The following is a 21,796-nucleotide window of genomic DNA, read 5'->3' on the forward strand; positions in this document are numbered from 1 at the left end:
TAAGGCTCCTTGTCCTCACCAGAAGCAATGTAAACAAAGGTCAAAATGCTTCAGCTCCAGGTCTGCACTTCATCATTAAACTTGCGTTTTGCAACAGCAGGTCGGCTACTCAGAGCAATGATTTTAGCACAGAGCTGTTGCTGCCAAGCTGTTGCAGTAATAAAGAGTGTTTGTCACAATATAGTAAACAGAACAATTGGTAACAGAAAAACAACTGGCTCAAAGCCTGGCCAATTTTTTCAGTCTTAAATTATAAAAAGGTACCTATAACCTTCTTTTCATTGGGCTCAATTATCCACAGCAGAACTCCAGGTAGTCATTTACATTCCAACTCGTAAACAAACACCTACTTTTATTTACAAGCAAAAAATAAAGGGAAATTTTTTGATTTGGGTTTGTGTCAGTGACACCCACCCCCTACTTTTAGTACGTCTTTGGTGATTGTATGAGTTGACACAAGCCTACATTTGCATAGTACTCGCACAGAAAACAGCAAAGATCTTCCCCTAAGGTTCAATAGACACATTTATGCGCACTTGATGTGTATGTAATTTGAGGACAAAGTAATTTTGTTAAAATTTCAAATACATCCGCTTTGCAAAAAGCCTTTGCATTTCACATGATTAAAGGTTGGATTTCATCGTTTCATTATTAGGGAAACAAATACACAGAAAGATAAAATAACAGTACTTACATAAAGACCCACTTTTAAGATTTCACTGAAGTTTTTAGTAATATTTTCTAAAAAGTAAATCTGCTACTGTTTCTGCACTAAGAGTAATTTACTAGCCCACAGTTCAAGAGCACACAGTGTTGATTAACAGACCACAAAATTACAGTTAACAAGCATAACTCCTTTAGATTATAGAAGCATCAAAACACATCTGAGAAAATATTTTAAATCTGAAATTCGTTTCTCTCAAAATGTTGCATGAGATTCTTTTTGACTGATAATTTGCCACATTTCTTCTGCCCACAGCAAAATGCCAGTATCAAATTACAAATCTCTAAAAATTGTAACAGATAATGGAAAAGTTATAGACTCTCAATATAAATTAGAAGATGATGTTAAGGTGTAAAACTAAGAAGCAGAGTCTTGATGTACCATATTTTATGTCATGCTCTGCAGTTTTTCATTACAAGCAAAGTTCATTCCCACTTGCAGTTTAAATTGTTTCACACAACTGCTGGTCTTTTATACACACTGTTAGTATGGAACAGATGGTGACACATTGATATTCCTCATTATTAATGGGACAGCTCACTTAAGATGTTTCAAATATTTTGCAGGAGCTTTTGGCAATGCTATGATTGCCATGGTTACCTGCCATGATTTAGGGACAGATAAAACACCTCTAGATTCTGGGCTCGGTGCTGTTGCAATCAACATCAAACTCACTGCTCTTGAGGTTCTAACCATTACTTAGCATTTAACCAACTTCCTGCTGGCAGCACCAGGGAAAAATAACCCAAACAAAACCAAACAGAACAGTTGAGGGCTCAATCCAACTCAATTAAGATAAAAGGAAATATGAAATAAAAGGAAATACGGTTCTAGGGCTTTAATCAGCCTCTGATACCACACAATGCACCCCATCCTAAATTAAGCTGACAAGAGTGCTATTGAAAGTTGAACATGTGAATGCAGAAATAAACTCAGGTTATTCTAATGTAGCCTAATATTTTCCACCACCTTGGCCAACCAGTCTTAGCAAAATTATCATATCAGTTTTTATTTATTTATGAGGCACCAAATGCTAACCTCAAAATGAAGCTGGAAATCAGAAGCTGAGATGGGAGCTAATTAAATATTCAACTGCTGAGTCATTCTCACTAGGTTGTAATTAAAAGTTACATAGCAAATATTCACTTGACGGGCTGACGCCTTTGCACAGGTCACAGTAAAATAGAACTTCAGTACATGTGCCCTTCAGTAACTACTGGAGAATAAAACTTTTAGGAAGGTACAGTTCCCAATCCTAAATATACCAGATGTCACCATATTACATAAATAATCATATCAAAATTATTGAAACTACATAAGCTGAAAATTTCCATCTTACTTGCATTGCCAGTTTCTGGATGCCAGAACCAGGCCAGCGTTACACAACATAACGAGGGTATACAATACATGAAATTGCCATTTTCCCCATCCCAGCATGAGATTTTTTTGTACATTTACTGTTCAATGGAACAAACAGGAACTTAAGAGGATGAAATACAAAGAAGAAATCAAGGAACTGTCAGTTTTGAAAAGAAATCTATTTTCCTTTAAACAGAGATTTACTACATAATTGTAATTATTACTCTGTGTTTCTCTACTAAAATAGCCGATGCATTTCCATCTCCAGCTCTGGGTTCATTTCAGTGGTACCAGGAAAGTACTTTTAGATAAAGTAGTTTGAAAAAGGCATTGCTGCAAAGCCATCCAGTAGCAGACATGCTGAGGGTGAGCTACAGTCCTGCAATGCCCTCAGTCAAGCACCAGTTTAATCAAAGCAACATTTTAATCAGTAAATATGCCAGCAGAAAAAAAAAAAAAAAAAAGAAAGCTTGAGAATAAATCTAAAACTGATCTCTTTTTAGTGTTGTGCTTAATGCCACTGTCAGAAAGAGAACTTGGTAATGTTATGCTAATAAAATCCAGTGTCATCTAAATATTTTGTTATTTATAGACATATGCCAACCATGTGTTAATTTGTCAACTGGTCAGGAATCAACTGCTAATTAAAAAAGCATCAATAAAAAACTGCAGCAAGACCCCTAGGGCTTATCTCTTGCTCAGCTATTGAATAAGGAAACACTATTTCTGTTTCCTCCTCAGATGAAGTATTAGCAGTCTACCCTATAATTTTATTCAGGAGATTCTGCAAACTGCAACACAACAGTTTATGAAATTGAGATCCATTTTTTCACTAGCCTATATTGCAGTAATAACTATCAACAATATTAGTTAAAATGTGTCTCAGTTCAGTGCTTCTCTCCAACACTGCAGTTTTCTTTCTTAATTTCATTCTTTAATCTGGTTGAAAATGCCCTGAAGACCAATACAGACTCTAAATTTAAAATAACAACAAAAAACCCCCCCCTCAAAACCCTTTAGAAACATGGTGCATACAGTGCTTACAGTGCACAAGTTTACATATACAGTGAGCTTCTGGTGATGCTTTCCCTTAAAAAAAAGCAATAACGAAATAAAAACTTTACTCTCATGTAAAAGTCTGGATTCTTCTTCAACAAAAATTTGGTTCAGATAGATTCTGATGGGATGATTTTTTTTTCTAAAATATCAATTGAATCCATGAAGAATAGTGATATTAAGTGCCCATAATTCATTGTGCCTTCATGCAAAGGTATTTTATATTAAACAATGAAGAAAACCAGATTTTCCTGCAGGAAGTGCCTTCAGCATTTCACATGATCTGAAGTATTCAATATTTAGTTTTCTTTTTAAAAAATTAGCACTGAATATCTTTAGTACTAGCAATTGCCCAAAATGCTTTAGAGCAAGTAAGATTAAAATTTGTCAATATTTATAAAACATTACATATTGGGAAGGAGAAGAGAGGTGAAATCTAGCACACTGATATGTAAGGAAAGGGGAAAATGTGGCTAAAATTTCAAATTCAAAAAAAGAAAGGTTTACTTTTATTTTTGTAATTAGGCGTCCCTGTTAAGATTTCTCTGAAAGGAAGTTTATTAATCCAAGTAACTTGGTAATTTAGCATCACCATCACAATAAGAAACAAATATAGAAAACTTATTTTTATATTTTCATTTTATACCAGGAGGCTACTAGAATATCTAAATGACGCATGAGTTGTTATAAAACTGCCATATTTTTATCTAGCAGTTGTCCAAGCAGCATGTAAATTACTTTCCTTTTTTTCCCCATAATGTCATGATGCAAAGCAACACCATCTGAACTGTTTCTATGGGCTCTATATTCAATAATTTGTTAGAATAAATTGCTTCTCTTGATTATAGCATTACAAGACAGCAAGAATAAAAACATCTCTTGACAGGCAAAGTTTTGTTTTGTAGACCCTAAATAGTCTGTATTCCTTCTTCCTAAACTTCAACAGCAATTAGCAGGAAATTTTTGTAAGTTGAAAAGAAAATGACTCAATTCACTATTTTATTGAAATAGTGCCCTTGAGCACCGAATGAACAGATTAATTCAGTGAGACATTCTGATGGAGATGGAGAAGCACGAGCTGGAGAACTGTTTACCTTTTAAATTAAGCCCCTGAAAATGAAATATGCTGCTCTGCACTCTGCTCCATTTAACCTTCATGCCGAGTTTCAGGTAACCCAGACATTTCATGCCACACAATGGGAAGCATTTACTATAAAGTATTTGTCATATAAAAGCCAACCATTTCCTGCTGACTTATTTCTCTTCTCTTGGATACTGATATGACAAAAAAATGGAAATGAAGAACTGAATGCTCTTTTCTAAGTGCTGTATACATAAAATATCAACTGCAGTCCTATGCAGTAGAAAACCCAGAGGATCTGGATTCAAAATCTGAAATACTCTGTATTCCCCCTTAATGCGCAGGTGACAGTGCCAGGAAACAGGTGTGCTGTGACTAGAAACCTAAATGACTGTGCTAGGAGTCACATTGTTTTTATTTCTATTTGCATGCTGTATTTTATTTCTATTTGTATGCTATTTCTATTTGTATGGTGCTAGAATTAAGTTACATATTTGAAAACCAGATTGTATTCATTTAGTCCCAATTGCTATTTTAAAGCTTCTTTGAGAATTGAACTTTTCAGCTACAAAGTAACGCAGTGAACTTACAAGACAAAGTTTCTTCTGTGGATTTAGAATGGCACAAAAACTGTGTTATATTACAATATAACACATTGTAATATATTATGTTATAATGTGTTATATTATAGCTGAGCTGGTGCTCAGCTATACATAAGATTAATTTGAGTTCCTTTTCTGGTTTGAACACAATAAAAATGGATCCATTTCTTTTCCTTTTACCCATGCTATAGAATAAGCATATCTGTCAAATATATATTAGGTACAGTTTTTCCTATAACCCACAAGGCAAAAGACTGCATGAAAATAACTCAGTACACTAGTTAAGTCCACTAAGAGGGTTGAAAATTAAAATCTACTTACTTTGAAAATCAAGAATAATACAGAATTTAAGCTTCTATATTACATCACACCTAAGTAACATTAATGAAAGTAATCTTTAACATCAAATTTTTAATATATAACAGGAGGATTTATATTTTCAAGGCTTTTCTCCTTTAATAAATGTATCCCAATTCTGAAACATCAGAGTCATAGTCTTCTACCAATTCTACTTGAAGACATTGGATATCAGAGCTTAGGACCAAGAAACATTATTTCGCCTCCTGTCCCAAGTGCATTAACCACAAGTTTTGTTTTCTTCTCAGCTCCCCCTGACAGTCTGACTTTGACAAACTAATCTGATGAAAGGTAGCTTCTATGAGCTCCTAAATCCCCTAGAGGACAAAAGCACATATCATTTACTTCTGATTCCAATGCAAGCCAAACACATGCTTAAATTTTAGGATATGTCTTGAATTGCTTTGCTGAATTTGGACAACAAAACACCCAGATCTAAAATGAAATTACTTCCTCCCCTAAGACTCTCCCTGCATCATCCTCTTTCAAACATTTCGTGTCTTCTGTTATTGTCTATATACTAGTTAAGCAGGAATTGTTATACTTCCCATTTTCAAATGCATACTTTCCGTGGGAGGAGTGTGTGTGTTCCTTAAAAAGCCTTGCTCCCATCATGCTGCTTCTCCTTGCATCCCTTTCCAGAGGGACTTCAGTTCCTCCATCATCTGGTCTAAAAGCAGCTTTAAGGGGGTACTGTCTGTAAATAGACAGGTCCTGCTTGCCAAAAATGGCAATCAACTTTTACAGGAGGGAAATGCATGACAGGGGTTACACAGCAATGACACCGTGTGAAACCCTTAACAGCAAAATTATAAACACCCCAACTCTAATTTGAATGGCTTCAAATTCCTTCATATATATATGTATATATATACATACACATGGAGCCAGGCAACTCTTTACTTGACAAACTTCTTTAAAAACCAATAGACATCATAAGCACAAGAGCAAGTTCTATTGTTTTCTTTTACTTGCAATAAAATCTCTATCGTCTCTGCTTTTTAATACTAAAATAGTTACCCTGCAGCCTAAAAACTCTTCACTATCTTCAGCAACAGGCAAACAGACCAAACACTGATAAAAGGCAGCTTTGCTGTTGGGAACAAAAGAAAAGGAATCCACCTGCACTGTGTGAGCAAAAGCAGGATTTCCACTGACAGAAATGGGAGGAAGTAGAGCTCTTGGGGAGCAGAACTTGCAGAACCACAAGATACATTGCAGAAGTCAACTTCATATATATCCCAAATGCTGTCTAATGCTGTCATAGGCTTGCTTATGTATATACAAATAGAATCTTTTTAAACACATGCATGTAATATACTTTTTAAAATAAGGACACATACAAATTAATCTACAACTTAGGTTAGCCACTGACAGGTGAAAAGTACATATTCATTTTATTGAACTAACATTTGAGCATGAAACTAGCTATGGCTGGAGATACAGCTCACAGGCTTCAGTTGCACGGGCTAAAAAATTATGAATTACATTACTCTCAACATTTTCTCTAAGACAGAAACTTATCTTAGAGTTCTGTATTGTTCTCCCAATGCAACTGAGAAGTCACAACAAAGTCACTCCTCTGATCTCAGCAAAGTGCTGTGTATTCTTTCCATATGGGGTATCCAGTGTTTTAAAGGAAAGCAGAGGATATCAAGCAGTCAAGTCAGCACTCAGTGCAAAGCTACCTGATTCAATTTCTCCTCACTTAGACAATCACTGAATTCAGGTCTTCGGTGGAACTAAAGAACCATTTCTATTTTGATGTGCCCTCTATTGGGACAACACTTGCAAGGGGATTCTTAATTAGATCTTTTCTCAATTACTTTAATCTGCCCAGTGTAGAAGCAGCAACTGGGATTTTAAGGATGCTGCAATATTTAAATAATTAGAGTAGTCAGTCCAGTAAATATTCATGAATTAATATTTAATCATTATTTTGAGAGACACCAATACGACACCAGCAAAGGTTCAGAAGCCAAATGTAAGCTAAATGAAAAAAGTTAAATTCTATGTGTACATAAATATACAGGGAACCCTTTCCAGTCAAGTGCTGTGACTGTATAAAGGTGTTCCTCACGAGCAGTGGGCACACTGCAGAGCTGGAGTGCTGCCCCATGGAAGCCAGCCTGTCCTGGGCATTCCTGACAGGAAGGCAGCAGCCACAAAGACAAGCAGTGGGAATGGACAGATGAGTTCAAAAGATCCTTGCTAAAAGGAAAAAAAAAAAAAAATCTATCTCATGCAAGAAAAACCAGTTTGACATTGCAAATCTTGGTATGTACAGCTACGTAGAAAATACTGAGCAAATCACAAACCAGGCTGATATATGGGGAACATGTTTTAAAATTACAAAACCTGAACAGCTCAAATGTTAGCAATACAGTTGAAATTTGTACGTTTTAAAGAAATTGATCTGCAGATTAAAAAAGAATTAAAATATACGCTGAGCACATGACATTTCTCTCATACCCAAAACACAAGGGAACAAACATATGTCTTGTTTTACTCAAACAAAGCATTGATGAATTGAAGAAAGAACTCTTATTGTTGACAGGATTACTCATAAAGATTTTCACAATTATTTGTTACCAGCCCTGAAAGATCTTTAGCAGAAGATACACAGCATGGGGACTAGTATAATACATGGACTCTTACAAGCATTATTATTTTCCTTCAGTAAATAATCTAATTTGATTCAAAGCAACATTTATAAAACAAATTATTCTCTTCCGTGCTTTATTTTAGTTCTAACTTACTAAATTCAAATGTTAAACTAATACGCTGAAAATGAGGTTACCAAGCTCAAAGGCAAATACACACTCTTCTTTGAAATTGTAAAAAGGTTACTTGTCCAAAGCAGTATTCTTTCCTCTTTTCAGTTATTTTTCAGCTAATTGGTTTTCTGTATATTAAATTTAGGTTTCCTCAAGCATTAAAGCTAGTTTTTAATCTTACATGCATAATTTGTTGAAATACCATGAATGAGAACTTTTAAGACAAATTGTCCCAACTGAAGGCAAACAAATGAAGGGAAGAAATGCATTACAAATGTAATGATCAACATTTTTATTACTATTAATAATAATGGATCATAATTGTTAAATATTTTCAAATTCCACTGCTCCTTGATGAATATATATAAAATAATATTTGATTTCCCCACTTTTTAAAATCCTCATTCGGCTGAAATTCTGCTTTCTTTTTGCATTTTCCCAATGTCAAACTCTGCAAATTTGCATTTGAACCTGACCTCCCTGACTTCTACTGCAGTAAACAGGAAAAATATGCATGAAAATTAATACTTCTCTGTATTTCATTCTACTTTACTCTCTTCTAGTTAAGTTCCTTCCCCTGAGATCCAACAATTTGCATAGCAAAGCACTGGACAGTATTTTGTCAATGCGCAGGAGTGATTCCAGGTCATTCTGCAGAATATGGTGTCCTCTTGTTGTCCTGGAGGTCCCCTAAATCTGGGACACGGAACTGAACACGAAATTCAGTGCTGGTTTCAATTCCAGCAAGACCTCTGGATGCCTCTGACATTTACAACGAGCACATCACCTTCATTAGCCCCCCAGTACAGAGTGCACTGAAGGGACACAGTGAATAAACTCATTCAGGTACTGACCTGAAGGATATAAAAGCATCAATGCCATTTCCCAAAGGCTGAAAAATAATAATTTTTAGCTGTTTACACGTGGAGGACTAGTTTTTACCAGTATGTTATTTGGACATCTAATAACACTGAGGAGTTGCAAAGGATATGAAAACCATAGATTAATGTAAGAGATACTTTTGTTAGCAGAATTCAGCTACTGAAACTGTTCTTTAGGCACTGATTTAAGACTGTATTGATTAATCTAGAAGTGAGAAGACAGCTCCAATTCTATCAAAACCAGCAAAAGTAATATCAGAGAGAAAAACTATCTGTTGAAATCTAACTGCATATTTAAAGGTCAACGTGCTTTGGTAGCCACTAAATTTAAAAAGCAGTATTGAAAAAAGTAGTACTGGCATTATCTCTTCTAATGTTTATTACCAGACACTTCCATGTGTAACATCCTGCACAAATCCTCATCCTAAACTGAAAGTTCTGCAGAATTCCAAGACAGAGTTCCCACATGAATTAATTAATTTTATACTAATTTTTTTAACCTTCCTTCTAAGCCTTCAACTGTTCAGATGGCACGGCCATCTCAGGACCTTTAACCCATCTCAGTTAGACACAGGGCACAATTATTTTCCAAGGATTCCTGCACAAAGTGGTACAAATTCCAAAGGGCAATACACACACACACACAGAGAACAGCCCCACTAAAAGGACAAAAATCTGCCTGCACAATGTGCTTTGCAAATAAACCCCTGTGTGACAAACTGAGCCTTGCACAGCTGAGGTGAAAGCGTCACTCTGTGACTTGCCAGGTCACAGCCAAACCACTGCGCCACGTCTCCTCACAGGAATCTTTCAGGAGTGCAAGGGATGGCACCCACTTCACACTGTAAAGAAAAAACCCTTTGGCTGAGATCTGATAAGTGGTTGTGGGTTTATGCAAGATTAAGGTAGAATTTTGGCTCAAAGCTAAAGCACCGAAAGAATAAGCAATGCAAATTTGTTAATGAGTTGCTCAACTGATAATTTCGTATGCATCAATTGTGCAACTGAAGTTGTAACTCAATTAGTATTTAAAGTAATTAAGGATGAAAGAGTATCAAAAAAGCTTAAAAGGCGTCTTTTGTAATTTACTGAAGTGGCTGATACTCCATCACTTCAAAAAAGGAGAATTAGTTATGTAACAAAGAGGAAAATGCCTGGTTTCCATTACGAAACCGTCCAGTAAAATTAAATGAAAATGCATATCTTCTAATAGATGAAAAAAAAAAAGGCAGAAAAGCTCTTATAAGTACTTCCATTTCCTCAGTCAGCAGGCAATGAACTCCATTAACTGGACCTTATGCCAAGCAAACAGACCTCTGGATTTTATTGATAAATTTCATCTATATTTGTTTCACCACCACCCACCCCAGAAGATGTGCATCACCGCCATTTCACATGCGCCAAACTCACCTACTCATTTTTACAAAATACCTGGGAAATCACTGGAAGTCAAAGTTACTATCTTTAGACATTCATAATCCACAGTCACTGACATCTGGATGCCAACAAGGAATTTCTAAATTTTTTTCCATTTATTTTTCAAAATTTATATTACTTCATACAAATTAGCAATGATTGTCTTTCTAATGCAGACAAAGGACAATTGTGGCATTTTAATAATATGTGTACTTCTGTGGTCTGAAACCAAACACAGTGTCATGAAGATCTGAGTTTTGCGGTCATTATGTCAGCTGACTTTTGATGACTACACTATAGTTGGAGCTTCTTAAATATTTAATACAAGAACTCAGTGATACAAAGGCAAAAAAAAATTGTAAAAAGAGAAAATCCTATGTAAAAGCTAAGAAATTTGATTAACCTTAGGAACTCTAATTTAAAAACCCAGCAGTTTAGTAAGTATGTTTTTAGTCATAAGCACAATTTACATCTCCGACATATTGGAGATTTTACTTGTGATAGCTAAATAAAATTTTCAGATAATTCCTGCGCTGCAAAGGAAAATTACTTCAATTACTTCTCAATCTTTATTGGACTTGTGGCGTACATTGCAATGTGTATTTACACTCTTGATCAGTTTAAAATTTTGATGACTAAGATTTTTATTACATAGTACTACATATTTACTACATACATACTGCAATATTTACTGTTTCATTTCAAAATCTCTATAGATAGGAAAACACAAATTCCCATTTTAAAATGGCAAGGCTAAGACACAAAGAGACAGATTATAGGAATTAAGCACCTAAATGTCTTTAAAAAGCTGGTTTAAAGAACTTTAAAGTCTTGGGAAGAGTGCAGGAAATTCAAGGAATTTAGACTGATACTTTTTGAAATTTACATAAATATTTAATTAATTACTCACCAGTGTTAATTGCTGGCATTTTTTTGGAGAGAAATGGAGAACAGACTTCATTCTACATATAGGGCTGTCCACTACAGTTCTTGAGGGTCTGTGCATTTGTGTCATCAATATTTCATTCAATAAAACTTCTCAGTGAGTGGAAATACCAATCAATGCATTACCTACATCAGTGAATCTCCAGCTGGTAGGGGGAAAGTCTATAAAAATATCAGGGACTGGCAGGTGTGAAAATATTTGTAAGTCACCTCATTTTTTGTGTATAGATAAGAGAGGTTTTTTTCCCCCAGCTTTTACCAATAGTGTGAGTTCTTTCAAGTACCTTGTTTCCAATGGCCTTTTTTGGTGGGAAGTTAAAAGTCCTCACTTGCTGGTACTTATTCTGTAATTTATGGTGCAAGCTTCTGAACTCGGCGTATCTCCGATAGACATTCCACTCGTCATCCTTTATCCTTATATAAACCTGCAAAATCCAGACAGGGAAAGGAATACTGTAAAGACAAACAGGGCTGATGTGTGTCCTTCATTCCTCAAAGCCTCCCGGCTCAGCACCTTCACATGAGGCACCACAAGCACCAGGATCCCACAGCCACAGATCCATGTCTGGCTGCATTTGCTGTTGTACAGGTCATTAACCTCATCCTCTCCCTTCTCCCTTCTCCTCCTCTTTCTCTTATTTTAATCAAGACAAACACAGCTTGCTCATTTTAACATGACTCTGGGGCAACCATGGCAGCACTTCTGGTTACCATGGTTTCCAGCATAATCTACCACCCAGTGACCAAAGGAAAAAAAATAATTTAATACCACTATGAAATTGATTTCTATGTCCTCAACAGAGTTTTTCAACTTTGTAAATTAGCTTTGTGGCATCACAATTGCAAAACCTAATTTTATCCGAAGTATGAAACTTAATTTACTTCCTAACAAAATAACATTGAAAACTAAACTAGAAATTTTATTGTTTGGAAAATAAACACAGCTCATTCTTTCTGCTTGTATAGGACATTAAGTATAATTTTACACAGCTGTAGTTTTTGTGATTCTGTTTTTGTTTGCTGCTCATTATTTCATGAGCCTATTACCAATTACATGCTAAATATTCACTTTCTCTAGGAAAATGTCATGCAGAAGTGAAATATACTTACAGAAAACTGAGATTTCACTCTTTCCTAGGGAATGACACAGTTTAAAAGAATGCTGAACCAGCATAAGTCAGAAACTATAAACCAAGCATCAGAACTTAAATCCAGAGTGACCTTTCCCTTTGCTCCTTCAATGGAATCTGTAGTTTATTCATTCTTTTGTGTGTTCGTGTGTGTTAATAGCCTCAATATTTTACATCAGGAATTAAGCTGGAACAGTGCTGACGACACTGCCTTGCAGCTCCAAAACCCCCCAGTAATTTACTAGTAAACTGTAAGGCAAATATCAGGAGAACACTAACATAAAAAAGAAACACCAACCACCATCACACAAAGAGTGGGCAGTAACAACTGCATTTTTGTGGAAATTAGATAAAAATAAAATTTGGGTTTTGATGTGGCCAATTTCAACAGTGAATTGCAGCTTTTCCTGGTGACTGAAACATGGTCCTTCTCCCTGAAGTACTGCAAGTCCTTTGGAGAAAAAATGCAATTTTTGTAAGGACTGGTGGTATTTCAGAGATGAAGTGAATGTCTTCTCCCACAAAAGCTGCCCATGCTTTGGTCTTTGTGAAGTTCTCTTTCAGGCACCTAGTTTCTCAAATTTATAGGAGGCTTCTTTGCAACAAAATACAATGTATTATGCAGATATCATGTTAATTTTGTCAAATTAGAATATTTCAGTATAGAAAACACTAAGACATTTTCTACAGGAAGACTATAATTCAAAAAAAGGAATACTGTAATTGCAAAATTAGCACATTTGAATTTAAAAGATTTGGAGTACTGTGAATTACAAATGCATATGTAAACAAAAATTCAACTAGTTTTGGTAACAAGAATTCAGATATTGTAATGATGGAACCACAGTAGTAAGTCTGCGAGAAGTATTCAGATTTCTTTTTCACTTTGAAAACAAAGCCAGGATAATTAAACACCTACGGGACCATCTGTTTTAACAATTGAGTACATCTCTGAAGGCAAATGAAGGAATATATGAAATGCAACTATTTTGCATAATTCTAATCAAAATTATTTAACGTAGTAAAAACTATATTAAAATCTTTATTCACCCAGCTCTAACCCCTCTCCCTGCCTATTCTCATTTCAACCAGTATATTGTTTGGAATTCTGTATACATTCCCAAGATTCATGTTTCAATTTCCCTGTGGGGGCAACGATGACAGAAAAAAAGTTGAAATTATTTTTAACTAAGTTAATTAATATGGAAATCTTCACTTAACTAAGCACTTATCTTTGCACATGTGATTTGGTGAATCATGCAGTTCAACATTACCTGTTCAGCTGCACACTGCAATCAAAGCTTTTCAGGAGTGCAAAAACATAGACTGATTTCTTATAAAAATTATTGGAAAATTTCTTACTGTTCTTCTATGTACCTAGCTATTGAGTTCATTTAGACAGCAAGAAAAGGCAACACTTGAAGCCCTGTGCCATATTGAATTTATTGACAATCAACTAATAGACTATGAAAGGTACATTAAAGCTCATGATGCAGCACACATTTAAACTTTTATTATCTCAGAGGGGAATACTATTCCCAAGCCAAGGGATTGCTACACACTTAATGCAAATCCAGTTGGGAAATCAAACTAAGTAAATACTAAAAATAAAATTATTTGGATAAACTTATCGTAGTCACTGAAGGCATATAGTTAGCTTAGGGCTATGTTAGAGAAAGTTAAAATGACTGTTCTCAGGCTTGTTCTCAGATCAATTTAAAAGATGAATTCTAAATCATTTCATTTCCTTTCTGATGCCCCTGTTTCCCTGATATCATCCAATTCCTAACCTACTTAAATAATTTTCAGGGTCATGAAAATGTACAGACTAAATCAAAATCACCGCTAGAATATTTACTTGTAGACAAAAGATTTCACTTTAATATTGTCTTGAATGTAAAAAAAAATTAATTAAGTAGTTTCTGTTTGTAATTTAGGAGCACTTTCCACTTGGGTCTCCTGTGTAAAAATTGATTGGTAACCTTTCTGTAGCTGTGAGGTACAGCAGCACTAAGAAAAACTTCAGTTAATAACTATGTTTAATGAATTAGTCCGTTATTTTCTCATCACAAACATGTCTGAAGTCAGAGATTTGGAGAGCAATAGCAGTAGCAGTAGTAATTTAATAGTGTTTATCAGTCTACTACCTGCTAACTTAGTATTACCCAAATGCTGAAAATCTTCAGAGAATCAATGTGAATGCACAAGTTGAACGATTGCATACTGAAATGAAAAATCCTGCTCCCATGGTACTGGGGTCTGAGCCAAAAGTTTCTGAATAGGTTAAGAATCTTTAAGCAGTTCTGAGTCAAAAATGCTGTTAGCAAGTCCTGCTAACAGACTGGTACCAACTGGCACAGTTCACCACCACTTCCTTAGAAAAGCCTGTGGAAAATAAGGGACGACCGCCAAAATTCCCACTTGCTCCAGCTCCAGTGTACACAGACCAAGTGCCTGTGACCAACACTCGTCCTTCTGACCTGCACAAGTCCCAGGTGCGTGCTTCTCTTCTCCGATGCAAAACATAGATTGGTATATTGAGGGTTGACTTTTGTGTCTCTCTCCACAGCAGCAAGAGATACTGACTGAGATATTACAGACCCTTCTCCTGTTGCAATGACATCCCTGGCTGTAGAATTCCAGACAAGGCATCAGGAAAGAATATTCCTGAAGCGAAGTTACTCCTGAACCTTGCCTGCAAATGTGACTCACATTTCCTGGAAGGATGGTCTGAATATAGAATGAAAAATGAACTCTAAGACAGAACTCTGTTGATGGGAGCTCCACAAATACAAAAGTGCTGAAGTCAATGTCCTTGTGAGTCCATGGCCCATTCCAGAGGGAAGGGAATAATGGCAAGGGAAGGTGAGCAATGAAAACTCTACTAAACCACGTATAAAAATGGCACAAGATATAAGAGAATTCAGGACATTTCAGCAACAGAACACTTCAAAGGACAGAGAGAATACTGAGAATGTCTGCAAAGAATCCGTCCTAGGCTGCACAAGGTCATAGTTTTGAGCATGGAAAAAAATGATGGACAGCATAAGGAATGCAAAAGAGACTGATCTGCCCTAAGGAAGCTCCTGTGACATTTACCAGCTAAATAAGCATTTCAAGGGGATAAAAAAGGGTGAGAGAAAAACGATTACTTCTGTATTACTGTAATTTCACTGTATTACTGTATTTCTAACATCCTTTCCCTCACTAATAAAAAAGGGTTTTCTGGAGATCCTCTTGTTTGTTACATACTTCCGAATCAATGCCCAAACGTGGGACAAGAACAAAGGAAAATTAGCAACTGGTTTGGTAGAGACAACCCAATCAGCAAGAACACAAAACCAGAACATGATAATTGGCACCATTATTTCTTGATGCTAACTCAGCATAGCTTGACTGGTGAATATTTCCCTTACACTTGCTTTTAAATAACACTACAAATCTTGGAGTACCATTGGTCCATAGTTTTAGACAGTGGATAATAGGTTTTTATAATTCTTAAAACTCCGGTTCAACTTCAATGTTCATCTCAATTAGTCAGGAACATGAAGTTAAAGGGATTTTGATTAAAGTTTACCATTTAAGAAATAACTGTTTTCAGGGGATTGGAAATATCTTCTTTCCTGTTAGAAAAGCACACTATGAAATGGGAGTAACGTATTTCAATCTACTTAGGTTTTATCAAAATTATGTACTTCTGCACTCAAAACATATAGAAGTAAGAAGTATTCATGAAAAAAAAAAAAAGAATCAGTTTCATTTCACTTCAGGACAATGGGATCCTGTTAAGAATATAAATTCAAGCTCAATTCTCCAAAGTTACCTCTGAAGAGTGAGAAATGAATACAAATGCAAGTTATATTTTGAGACAGCTGCAGGCCTGCATTTATGGCTAAGTTCCCCCTTTGAAAACGATCCAATTTAAGAATTTTCTGCATAATGAAAAACAAATGGAACAATGAAACTTTTCAGCTGTGATAGGAGCAGCTTTTTGTGTGTCATAGAGACATAACAGGAATTAGAGTGAATAAGCTTTTATTTCAATATGACCATTTTATCCACTTGCACAAAGACTACAAATACTTGAATATAATTTATGTTAAATCTTCAAGTTTCTGTTACTTAGTTCATAAAAATGAACAATGCAATGTCAAATATATGACACAACACATATCAAAGCATGAACCTTAAATACAGCCAATATTGTTCCACTAAAGAGAAAAATGTCACACATTTTAGGCTTATCCACCCAAATACAGACATGCAGCGTAATGATCACTGTGCTTCTGCAGTCATATTTCTGCTTCTATTCACCAAGACAGCACTAAAGTGACTGGCCACTAGAGAATAAAGGCAGCACTGCCTCTACTTTTGCTGCATGGAATCAATATTTTTTGTCTTTTTATATATAAATCAAATCAGCACAAAAAAAAAAAAAAACACTCAATAGCATAATACGCTCCTTTTGACAGTGAAATATGACTAATAATAACCCAAGATAATTAATGTCGTTTCACAAACATGCACTTTGAACCGTACAGTCATTGCAATGCATGACAACCACTGCAGGGAAAGAAAGCTTCTGCAGAAGAGAAAATAGGTAAAATGACAATAGTGCTGCCTTTTTCTCCAAATGGAATATTTTGGGTGCTCAGGCAAGGGAAAGGAGGCTACCTCATCAATCAGTTTCTAAAACATATAATTAGTATTTCTTTTAGATAGTTATTGAAAATAAATTATTTGCCTCTTTCTGCAGTAGTTACTAAATAATCTGAAAAGAGAAGTTCTACTTTACTTTCCTAGGATTTTTTGCATCCAGCACTTCAATAAACAAATCAATGTAGTAAAGTGTAATTCTGTTTCCTTTAGAAAAAGAAATAGTTACAAAAGTCTCCAAGGACTGATCTCATCTTTGTAAACTTCCTCCATCTCAGTTATTGAAATTTTTTTCTGCTTAATGCTTCCTCTTATGCTTTTTGATACATCCTTGGGTCCCACCGCAGGAAAAGTGGGATATCCAGCCTTTTTGGCTCACACACTCTCAAATCACTCTGAGAATGCCCTGAACCACATCTTTCGTTCAAATTCTCCCAATCATTCCAGTTCATTTTCTTCTCTACTTGCCCTGAGCTGCACTGAAATGGAATATGATTAGAAGACTATTTATTTCTCCTTTTCGCCTGCTTAGTGCTGCAGCTGCTGAAGTCATCCAATTCATCCTGAATCAGGAAATAAAATGCAACTTAGGGTTTAATTTTTTTGGGTTTAGTTTGTCACTTACCTTTCAACTCTTAATTGCCAGTCCACTGCCTTCCATTTTCACCCTTCGAGGAAAACCAAGGCCATGCTGGCTTGTGGTTAACTTCAAGTTCAACTCGCCCAGCTGGCAGATCCTGGACTGTGCTTTCCCTGTTTCAACCCTCACTCAAAGTATTTCCTGGGCACTGTCCTCCACAAACATTTCTGGGTATCAGATACTGTTCTCCTCCATCTCTTTTATGTTGTGTTTCTGTGAAAATTCCTCTCTCTCCAGTGCAAGGACACTGAGGGGCTGGAGCGTGGCCAGAGAAGGGAAGGGAGCTGGGGAGGGGCTGGAGCACAAGCTGGAGAAAAGGAGGCTCAGGGGGAACCTCCTCACTCTCCTCAACTCCCTGACAGCAGCCTGGAGCCAGGTGGGGGACAGGCTCTGCCCCCAGGGAACAGGGACAGGACAAGAGGGAACAGCCTCGGGCTGTGCCAGGGGAGGTTTACACTGAGTGTCAGGGAAAACTTCATGGAAAAGGCTGGCCAGCACAGGCTGCCCACACCAGGAGAGGAGTCACCACACCTGGAAGAATTGAAAAGCCATGAGGATGTGGCTTCTGGGGACATGGGTTAGTGGTGGCCTTGGCACCACCTGGGGAACAGTTGGACTCAATCTTAGAGGTGTTTTCCAACCTAAATAATCCTGTGATAAAAGCCCTTTCATAGGAAAGTGTATTGTCTCCCTTCACAGAAGTAGTGCAGAGGAAAGCATCAGGTTTTAAAACATCATGTAAAGTAATATAAAAAGAAATATTACAAGCAAATGTGTCAGTCAATACTAAACAGCAAGACTGAAGATAGTCAAAGGAATAAAGAAACTGTAAGAAATGTTTATTGATTATAGTCTTAGGGTGTCCTATTCATATGCAAATAGTAAGTCGTCTGATTAGCATATTAATCTTTAAACTTATTTGGTTTATAATGTAAAGTGTTCACTGCTCTGCAAACAAGGCGGATTTGCAAGAAGCCATTTAAATATTGATATCACTTTAGGAATCATAAAATCTCAGTTTCATTATCTTAAGTGTCAGGCATTGGTAATTATAGCAACAAAAGGCATGACTAATGGCATTTGCTGTACACTTCACAGGAAAGCGGAATCCATATGTATACAGAAAATAAGATACTCTACAGTTGAGAAATATGACAAAATAATATTACTGCAATAATCAGCTTGCTTCACACACTAAGAAACTGCATCTATCACCATCTAGAGGTAAAATGAAAATGCAATTTTTTTTTTAATTCTGATCTGGATTCTGTCTACATGCCCATGAATATATTAGGAAAGAAATTATTTTCTAATGGTAGGCTGGCTGAGCAATATCTGCCACACAAAAAAGATGGGCATCAAACTGTGGAGATCACAAATAGCAATCATCAGAAAGCAACCTAGAGAAACTAGAAGAAAACAGGTTGTTTGGAAGAGAAGACTTTTGCCACTATGACCCTGGCTTTAAAAAGTCACCTAATATTTGAATTGTGTAACAGACTAGGCTTCCTTAAATGTAACTTTGAACAAAACAACTCAATTTCTCCATATATGGCTGTCCTGTAATGTTTATAACTAATCAGTCTCCCACTCAGTAATAGCCATTAGAAACTTTGTAAGAGAACAAACCTCTGAACCTTCTTTTGGATAACTGCCTAATGTTCTTGCTGGAAGACATGGCTACGAGTGTCTAGTCTGAGCTCCTGCCACAGCCTGGATAATTTCATGCAGTGAAGTCCAAACAATCCTTATGATTTACTGAATGGTAATAAAGACATCAATTGGTCATCTAATTAATTCTTCTACTCAGGTGCAAAATTAATTGTACTAGTAATCTGTCAGTGCTAATGAATGGCAAGACAGGAGTCAAGATCTAAACCTGAAGCGAAACAAACTTGAGCAAGTACAAAGAGAGAGGATGTGCTCTGAAAACATTTAGAATGAGCTTGCCTGCACAGAAGATAAGCATCAGTTGGAAGGAAAGATATTTCGTCATCATACTTAATATTTCCATTTTAGGACTAAATTAGTCATTATTAGCATAACATTACAAATGCAACTCATTTTTAGTTAAAATGACCTCCAAGTTTCTTGCAGCTTGCTCTTACAGCAAGGCACACTGATCTCAATGGTTCAGAAAATTCCTTGGAGAATTATGAAATGTATTTTATCCAGAACACTTAAATATGAACACAAGGTATAGTGGTATTTATTATTCCAAAATATCACTATTCAGGGATTCCCTTGGAAAGAAGTCACATCTTTGTGTCTGGATTGATTTTTCTTCCATTTAATTCGCTCAATTATTTTCTAGACCCACTAAAACTTCCAGTATTACCCCCAATAATAAATTGTGGAGAAAACCACTGTCATGCACTTGGTTTGAAATTGCAAGGAAATAGTTTAAATGGATGCTCCAGTCTGCATTTTGAAACAGTAAAAAATGTCTCCATTCCCTTCATGATTTGAAAGACTGCTATTGTATTCCCCTCTCAGCTGCCTTTCATGCAGGCTGAGAATTTCTAATATGCTCCTCCAGTGAAAAATCTTTTCTTTTACCCATATTATTTGCAGTTGATATATTTCTTTCAAGAGGAATAGAACTGCACACAAATAAACCAGAGATTATACACAGCATAACAGTGTTTTCTATTTGTCTATCCCTTTCCTAATAATTTGTAACAACATGGTTTTTAGACCTCTTTAAATCCTTTTAAAAATTATGTCAGATTAGCTACTTCAAAATCTGTGGTATGCAAGCCAGAAGCTATTTATCAGTCACTTTTCAGCTATTTCACCTTTGAATTCCTAGTGCACTGCATGTGGAGATTTAAGCTTTATTTATTCAACAAGGGCTGCAACAGGCATTTAATTTAAAACAGACAGTCTGCTATTCTCCACAAGGAATAATCCAGAATGAGAATAACTCATAACAACTCCATGGTGAACAGAGATTATAAAATATGCATTTTTCTGTAACTATTTTATATTCTGAGAAGACAAGTGAAAAAACAATTTTAATTGAACTCAATAACTGCACTAAAGTGCACATCCAGTTCTAAATAGCTTTTCCCCTAAAATTTATACACCCTCTAATTGTTGTAACATCCAGAGTTGGATGATACGGATCCACAGCTCTGTTAATTTTTAAGACAGTAACAGATAGTGCTAAACTGGGGCACTGAATTATCTGCTGCTCACAACTGTCCCCTTGAACTCAGCCATTCAAATTGAGCATAAAATTTGGCTACGTTTCCAGAGCTTGTTTTGAAATCCTTAAGATTCATAACCAGTTAATTCTGCCAGTTCGACATTACTGCAAGAGCGCAGTGTAACTCTACAAATACAGAGGTCTGATTGAAATTTCCACATCTAATAGGATTCATTATAAAATGCTGCTTGCTTTCAGAGTCCACAGTCTTATTTCTGCGCTTGTCCAGAATCCTTAATCCTTAACAGAAATTAAAGAAACTATTTGATGGTTGAAATTATGTGACAAGTATGCTGGTGCTGGAAACTTTTCCTGCTGTATTTACTGAAGAGCAACATTTGGGTTTTTTTAAGGATGAAAAATGCACTGATTTTGAATATCCAAAACAGATGTCAATGTGACACAGGAAGAAATGCTTTGAAATGCCCTTCAAAACAGCATTGCAAATCTACATTAAATTTAAAAACATACAATTAAATTTTAAACCGCAAGCACAATAAGAAAACTCTTGCAGGATTCTATTCTTAACCTGTCCAGGTCAGGCCTTCCTGATACGCAAATGAACCTGTCTTTAATTTCTTTTCCTAGTTTAAGAAGCACAAGTGCAAAATTGCCAATGATTTCGAAGAGGCACAGCAACCGATATTTATTTCTCCTAATTCTTATATTCTTCAAAAGTTTTTTTAAATCCATGAAAACAGAAAACAGACAGTGTGGAACTGATGGGTTCATAATTTTCCAAACTACTTGAGATGCTCTGCAGTTGTTTCCACCCTCTTCTGGCCATTTCCAAGGCAAGTGATATGTACACAGCAGTTTATTTTCTGCTACAAAATACCTATTTCTAAGCAAAAAGGGACAGAAGAGGCACAACAATTCTAAAGCGCATCAGCAATAAGTGTGAAATAGCAACTCTCCCCTGGCACAGTCCTGCCCTCTCCATCAAGTGAAGTGCTCCAGA

The 21,796-nt window shown here is 36.0% G+C and overlaps 1 protein-coding gene across 2 annotated transcripts in view; it reads right to left on the reverse strand.

The window, feature by feature from the left end:
- The window catches only part of SNX29 (sorting nexin 29), a 97,538-nt gene that overhangs the window by 30,450 nt on the left and 45,292 nt on the right, over positions 1–21,796 (reverse strand). For both annotated transcript variants that reach the window (XM_066198506.1, XM_066198507.1), the window contains one exon: positions 11,483–11,623. In XM_066198506.1, the coding sequence (XP_066054603.1) occupies positions 11,483–11,623 (141 nt within the window). The remainder of the gene's footprint in view (positions 1–11,482; positions 11,624–21,796) is intronic.

This window comes from Chamaea fasciata, unplaced genomic scaffold, assembly GCF_029207755.1.
Source record: "Chamaea fasciata isolate MVZ Bird 193981 ecotype frontalis unplaced genomic scaffold, bChaFas1.0.hap1 SCAF_16, whole genome shotgun sequence".
Lineage (NCBI taxonomy): Eukaryota > Metazoa > Chordata > Aves > Passeriformes > Sylviidae > Chamaea > Chamaea fasciata.